The sequence below is a fragment of the Montipora capricornis genome, chromosome 9, assembly GCF_036669925.1.
Source record: "Montipora capricornis isolate CH-2021 chromosome 9, ASM3666992v2, whole genome shotgun sequence".
In the NCBI taxonomy this organism is placed as follows: Eukaryota; Metazoa; Cnidaria; class Anthozoa; order Scleractinia; family Acroporidae; genus Montipora; species Montipora capricornis.
In genome coordinates this window covers 28,671,701-28,679,200 of record NC_090891.1, presented here as the reverse complement: position 1 = coordinate 28,679,200, position 7,500 = coordinate 28,671,701, and the positions used below count along the sequence as shown (strand labels likewise).

The 7,500-nt window shown below is 40.2% G+C and overlaps 1 protein-coding gene and 1 pseudogene across 1 annotated transcript in view; both read right to left on the bottom strand.

Annotated features, from left to right (window-relative positions):
• Window positions 1-1,020, bottom strand: part of LOC138016596 (adenosine receptor A2a-like) — a 2,119-nt pseudogene extending 1,099 nt beyond the window's left edge.
• A 5,005-nt stretch (window positions 1,021-6,025) lies between these two features.
• LOC138016419 (uncharacterized) overlaps window positions 6,026-7,500 on the bottom strand; it is a 3,090-nt gene continuing 1,615 nt past the window's right edge. Inside the window, exon 2 of the mRNA XM_068863562.1 lies at window positions 6,026-7,499. Within this exon, the coding sequence (XP_068719663.1) occupies window positions 6,771-7,499 (729 nt within the window). The 3' untranslated portion in view covers window positions 6,026-6,770. The remainder of the gene's footprint in view (window position 7,500) is intronic.

The following is a 7,500-nucleotide window of genomic DNA, read 5'->3' as shown; positions in this document are numbered from 1 at the left end:
CTACCTCACAGAGGTTCGCCAAGAAATCCTTACCGACACTTTCTATTTCTAGGGGGCTTTGGTTGTTTGTTTTCAGCGAACTCTGATGACCAATGACGTTTGATTGACTTGGAACAATGCGCAGATGTCTTCCACAGATTCGACACAAAGTCCGTCGAAACTCAGGGAACCTAAAGCTGTATATAAACAAATTCATGAAGGAATTACTATACTGGAGAAGTTTGATAGCGAGTACCAAATTAAGCTCCAATTTTTGTTTACACGGAACGCAAAAGAACACCGCGATGTTGGGGAAGTGAAAGGGAAGCCAAGTAATGAAAAACCCACCGGTCACAATTGAAAGAGTTAGAACAAGTTTTTGTTCATGTTCAGCTGATATACGACTGTATCTCCGGTGTCGACCATGAAGCTCGTTTTGACGAGCCCGCATTTTGTACCAGACAGCGATGTACGCAGCAAGCATCACAACGAGGACTGACGACAGCGCGAACATGATAGTGTAGAAATAGACCTCAAAGTCGACGATTTTTTGTGCGCTTAAAATTCGCAGTAAAACCTGCACTAAAGATAGAAGCCAGCAGGTAACAACGGCTGCAAAGTAAGGCTGTTTTCCAGTGACACGGTGTCTGTGAGGCCAAAATACTGAAAACATTCGCTCCAGGCCAACGAACGACAGGCTAAACAGCCAGGACGTCAATAGCCATAAAACTGGAGTTAAATGTCGGGTTTCCATTCAACGTACACCAAGGCCACAGGAAGACCATGTACATTGGAACAGTAACCGTGCCCACAAGCAGGTCTGCGAAGGCCAAGTTAATAAGGAGTATGCTTGTGCGCATGCGCCTAAGTCTTGAACTTTTGAGGAACACGGCGATGGAAAGAGAATTACCAACGATGATTAGCAAAGATAGGCAGCTATATAGAACACACCACGTGACTCGCTCCCAGGTCACAGCAAACATGGTTCTTCCACGGGCTCAACCTGCCAAAATGTTTTTTTTTCAAGTTGAGGGATTACTGTGATATTTCGTGCATCCTCTATCTCCAGTAATCCTTCTTTACCCCTGATTGAGACCAAACTGATCTAAATTTTGGGAAAAGACGAACGTTGTCAGTTAAACGTTGCACTTTTTAAAGGGAACCTCCACTAAAAAAACAAAATAACTTTAAACTACAGAGCATAATGTTTATAATTGGAATTGCTCAATTTTTTTCTAATGAAAGCGTTTGTATTCGAGAAAAATAAATTCTAAAAACGCTTATTTTGGCTTTTAAATTTCCTGGGCGCCGCCATCTTGAATAATTGTGACGTAACTTGGTTGCTTTATTGTTCTGATACAAAGAGCGATTGTTCTGGAACAATAGGGCAACCAAGTTACGTCACAACTATTCAAGATGGCGGCGCCCGGGAAATTTGAAATTCAAAATAAGCGTTTTTGGAATTTATTTTTCTCGAATACAAACGCTTTCATTGGAAAAAGATTGAGAAATTCCAACTGTAAACATTATGTTCTGTGGTTTAAAGTTATTTTGTTGTTTTAGTGGAGGTTCCCTTTAAAAACCGTTCATTGAGAGAAAAAAAAACTTATGTACGGCAAGACCGCAAAGTTTTTAACTGTGAATCAATTGCACTATATCAAAGATGCCCAGAATTTTACTGTCCCTTCAATACGAAAAGAAACACTTCTATCAAGATGCTGTTTTGCTGTAAATTTATGACAGTGAAATTTATAAACTGACATCTTCTTAGATAATGAAGACATGACTTGACATTTGTTAGCCAGCTGACACTCACAGGGACCACTCTTCTGATCGTTTTGTACGTAGATAGATACTTTACTCCGTAATATACGTGAACCAAGTAATCCAGTAATAAACAGAAGCTACCATTAAAATATAAAATATCAGAAAATATTTATCTTCAACAATATACAAGATGATAATGCCATGCAATAAGACTGTTATTGGTGGATCATAAAAGTGGTGCGTGTTGAAGTCGTATTTCGGATAATTAGACAATCCTGTAGATTGTGAACCTTATCTTTTAAGTTACCAATAACAAAAATAGGATTTAAATTAATTCAAGCTTCATTTAGGCTTCTACAGCAGCTAAGCTAAGATTGGGAAAAATGATCATGATGAAAGGACGCCTCTCCTCGAGGAAAACGTTAAAGATTTTAATAAATTGTGATTCAAATTCACTTTTTAAACCGGCGAAATCAAACTCATAGTTCACCACACGAAGGTCTGATTTCTCTTCTATTTCCAAAGACAATTTTTTGGTTCCACGTAGTTCATGAGACGGAATAAGTCAGTGATATGGGATCTGAAATTTATCGTTCCTATCCGAAGTAAAAAAAGTAGACCTATTTGTCGTAAGAATGTAGTACACATCAATGAACATGAGTGCTTGTGTCAGTTACTTGTTGCCTTTTCAACCGGTCTCCAGTTGATGATGGTGTCGGAAAATGCACATCGGAGTCGCCACGTTCGTCCATATATAGAATGTTGGCAGGTCTTAAGTGAAAGAAATCGTCGCCTTAGCTAGTGGCAAAGTCGAGGAAACCAGTGCAGCCTTTTTGTAAGTTTGGTCACGGTCTTGTTTATGATCCACGCTGGGTCGTACGTGGACATGAAAATTGATCATGCTGCTTCCTACACTGTGATAATCTTTTGCTTAGGAAATTACTTCTTGATAAATAACCTCTTTACTACAAAGCATGAAAGTCAGAATGGTCGTTGCACTTATCAAAACTGGTTAACCCTCTAATTCCCAATAGCCACAAATAGATTTTACTTTGTCTAACGCCAGTCAATTTTACTTGCCAATCTGGGCCCCATCAGGGCTTAAAGGGATAGGCATTGTTTCTTATGGACACCTGAAAAATGTGTCTTATAAGAGACAATAAAATTACTTGAACTGTCCACACAAATGCGAGGATCACTTCTCACTTTCATCCATTACCCACACTTCAAATATACATTTATTTCATGATCATTTCATTTATTTTCACCCACACTTCAAATATACACTTATTTCATTCATCGAATCATTCACGGGAACACAATGACCCAACAAATAACACAAACTTTTGCCTTGATAATTATCGCTATCATGCTCAACTTCACCAACATGGCCGTCTCATCACGTGATTGGAAACCATCTACTAAATTGTCCAGTAAGTGCGCGCGCGACAGTCACTTCTCACTTTCGTCTGTAACCCACACTTCAAATATATATTCATTTAGTAAAAAAATAGCACTCACCAAGCAGGTAGAGAATTGCTTCTTTATTTCTCGTTTTTGATCCTCCGTCAAGGGTGCCATACCTTTTTTCCCGGTTATTAATGAGGTTAGCCAGTTGTTGAATTCATCATTAGGAACTTCAAAATACTTTGAGTATTTCCCTACCACAGATTGACACATAAATCTATTAAACAATCAGAAAACATGCACAAGCGTAACGGCAAGCTATAAAGCTTTCATCTTGCAAGCGACGATTAGGCTGGGCGCGTTTCTCCCAGAGGAGATTTTGGCTTGAATTTACGTTGTGCTTCGTACCTAAACATGACTTCTTGAAAGAACTTGACACGTTCTGCCTGACCGACTGCAGTATCTGCTCTCCGTTCTTTCCACCTTTTCTGTATGCATCAAAGAAATGGCTGACAGTATCAAGTGCCATCTTGAGTTGAATCAGCTCGTCACGCAAAATAATTTATTGGGAAAAGATTGCGTGACAAGCTAAGTAACTTCGTTCCGAGGACCTTTTCCCTTTGCTTTGGGGAACGATCCTGGGAACGAGGCCAAAATTAAGTTGAGGCCTTTAAAAATAAAAACAAAGAATATCCATCTCTTCATACACCAAAACTTAAACGAAATAAAAATAATTACATGATACTCTTCGACCATGAAATAAAAATAGAAATTGATCAGGTTAAATCCTAATTGAAATTTAAAAAGCCTAGCCCAGAGGTCTGAACTCTTCTTATTAAAATGATGCAATATCTGCTGGATTTAAAAGATTCTGTACCTCAAACTTTAATTTTAATGAAACACGCAACGAACTTTTTTTCCGGATTCCGAGTTCCTGATTTTTTATTAACCCTACCCGGAAAATACAACCGTTTTTCTCATGTTTGTCACCGCTGTTTCTGTTTTGTTTCTTAAAATGTCTGCAGCATCATCCAAACATCCGTTTGAGGCCGCGTACACCGCTCGCCTTTCCTTTTGACTTCCGCCCAGCTTTTTGCGCGGCCACCTTGCACCGGTGGCTCAGCTAGTTGAGCATCGGGCTACGGAGAGTCGTGAGTTCGACTCCGGCGGGACCAACACTCAGAGTCTTCAAATAACGATGGAGAAAGTGCTCCTTTGTAATTACACCCGCAAATGGTTAGACTTTCAAGTCTTCTCGGATAAGGATTGTAAACCGTAGGCCCCGTCTCCCTAACCCTTCAAGGTTCATAAACTCTGTGGGACGTTAAAGATCCCACCAAGAGTGAATTAGATAAGGGTGTTGATCTATCACTTTGCGGCCTTGCGTCAGCAAGGAAACAAACAGACGGCAGCCAATTTTAACCAATCGGAAGAAGCCATGTCACGCGTGACTGCTTGTGCCATGTTTTTTCAGTGACATGTCACGTGATTTTCGCAGGAACGGGTATTCTAAAAATAGACATATTTGTGACTGTGCAGGGAGGCTCACCCATGCCATAATAACACTCTTATCTAATTCACTCTTGATCCCACACACTAGTCGAAAATAGTAGGGCATGGAGTTCCCGGTGTTGTGGTCTTGCCTTTCCTTCAGCAATGTGGTCGGCTTGGCGTAATCTTCTGAATGGACTACTGATCGATGAGACCACATAACAGCAAAACAGACACAAAGCGATTATCAGCCTCGCGGGAAGGATTTACTGCTGCTCGTCCGGTGGAAACTTCGACGAGCGAGGTGAAGATACGTCTTTCTTTCTACTCCCTGTATTTGACAGATAATGTTTTCAGCAAGACTGAGATTTTTACTGCCATAATGGTCATGAAATCTTCCCAGCATCATAATGGCAGAATTTGGAAAATTCAGAGAAGGATCCTTCCATTACCAGTTATCTTTTACCCTTTACACGTGTTTTAGCAACGCCGTTTTCCGACGTCCTCGTTCTCTTCGAAATAGTTGTAAGTAAGTTGCCTTCTGCCAGGGGCACCCAACGACAATATTGTTCAAAACCACTTAAACATGGCATTGTTAAAGGTATTTTGGTATTTAAACGGTAGATATAGGCATATTTTTATCCCCTAAAAAAATTTTTTCTGTTCGGATTTCCTACAGCTGAAAGTGTAGTGATACGAAAATTATAGGGATCAAAACTTACCTTTTCGAAAATTTCAGCCAGAAAAAAGGCTCCCGAAAATTCTAGGTGACCTTTTTAGAGTAAAAATCCGTTAAAGATGGGCAATTATTCCATTCTTCAGATGTTCGAAAATCCTAGGACAGGCAGGCACGCAAGACATTTTAGAACAAATGTTCCGAAAATTCTAGATCTCAAATCGTATTCCGAACAGATATTTTCCGAAAATTGACGTTGGGTGCCCCTGTTGTGCCACAGTTTGGCAGCGCTTTGTAGGACCAGGCGGAAACGTTGATATCTGAACTTTGACACTAAACTTGGTCTTAACTGAATGATCGCTTATCACTGATGAAAGACATCTTTTTTCCTTCAGTTACATACAAACAACAACAAAGCAGTGGTAGTTCAATGATTGCAAAGCGACCAAAAGGAGCCCGCAATCATAATGTCAACGCTGATTGTCATTGCGCATGCACGACATGCATGCGATTTTAGCGTTAAAGATTTAGCGCATTTCTTTCCACTTCGAGGGAATGCGTTGGACGCAATTTGACCCCGAGAGTGTAGGCAGCGTTGTTCCGCAATGCGATCACGAGCGTTGGGAGTAATGAATATGTCCATAACAAGTTAAACACTTGAGCATTTTCTCCGTTGATATTTCTATAAGTTTAGCAATATCATTCGTTTAGATCCACTTTATTCAGTAATTCTTCTAACAACCCGTTCAAGTTTTCTATCTATTAATGCTACAATACACTTTTCATTATGTTACCATGACATCAATTGATCTCAACTCAACCAACACATTGCTTTCTTAAGAGACTTTATGATCCAGCAAAATCTAGGAATGTGCAGTAACCAGTGTGATCATGTGACTAACTGTGAATAGTATTCAGAGTATTTACTATGTTTATTCTAACAATACGGTTCGTTGAGTTTCAATTTACTGATCATTCTACTAACAGCGTGTTCAACTTTTCTGACTTATTATTTTTACAATAAGTTTGTCACGGTTGCTTTACATCAATTCATCTTGACTCAATCAATTGCCTGGTCCACAATATGTCTATTTCCATATTAAGTTAAATTCAAACTTCACATCGAAGATTAGGAATTAGCTCCTCACTCAGAGCTCTGTCAATAGATTTTATTTCCCTGAGCTTCACAGTCAAGTTCAAATTTATTATATCGAAATTGGCCTTTTCTTAACCTTGGTTTACACCAGATAGTAGCGACCATCAAGCTGAAGTACGAGAGAACCAACAAACTCAACCCACACGTGACGCCAGGCATGGAAATCAAACCTGGGACACATTGTTGAGTGGCGAGTGCGGATCTCTTTGCTCCCCTAGTTACATATTTGTAACTTTGTCGACATTCAAGTATTCGACTACGTAATCATCGAAAAATTATCCTTGTAAAGGAAACTCACAATCCGCAATGTGGGTCCAAACCAAATATGAGCAATGTAGGTAGGATATTTTCGTAATCAGCTTGTAAATGTTCGGTTTGCCCGGAATCATCATATCTCCTATAGGCTTCTTTGCAGATGTCAGCAATTTCTCTGTATCTTTGAAAAAGTTGTCTACATTGCTCTCTATGACTCCGCTCTTTGCGGAGCATCATGACTTGTTCCGGCAAGGTGACTCCGAGATCATCAGGCAGGAGACTGTTTACGGGGCAGTATTCTGCGCATGCCCCCAAGAACGTGGGACCACTGGAAATAAAACCCTCCAATCTCCCGAAGATCTTTCGGCAGTTGTCGCAAGGTGGTTTAACATTTAACAAGAGACTAGGAAGGTCATAATCTCTTGCATTTAAACCCCTGTTCACGGCAAACGCCATAGCTTCCCACCTCGAAACCTGTGAATCCCTTACGCCATCGTCACCCACTAATATTATTGCTTTCAATAGCGTTCTATTAAAAGCAAAAATCGTATTATGCAAATAAATAGGCCTTAAAAAATTACTGACTGCCACTGATGATCCTACGCGCCATATGCCATCACGTGACACTTTTGCTAGGACTTTGGGCTTAAACAGGTTTCTTGAGCCGGGAAGGTAAATGTTGAAGGCGTTTGCTGCTCTTGTAAGCACCCTGTCTGCGTGGACCTCGCTTCCTATGGGAGCCTCTAGGCTTTCTTCTTGATCACTAACC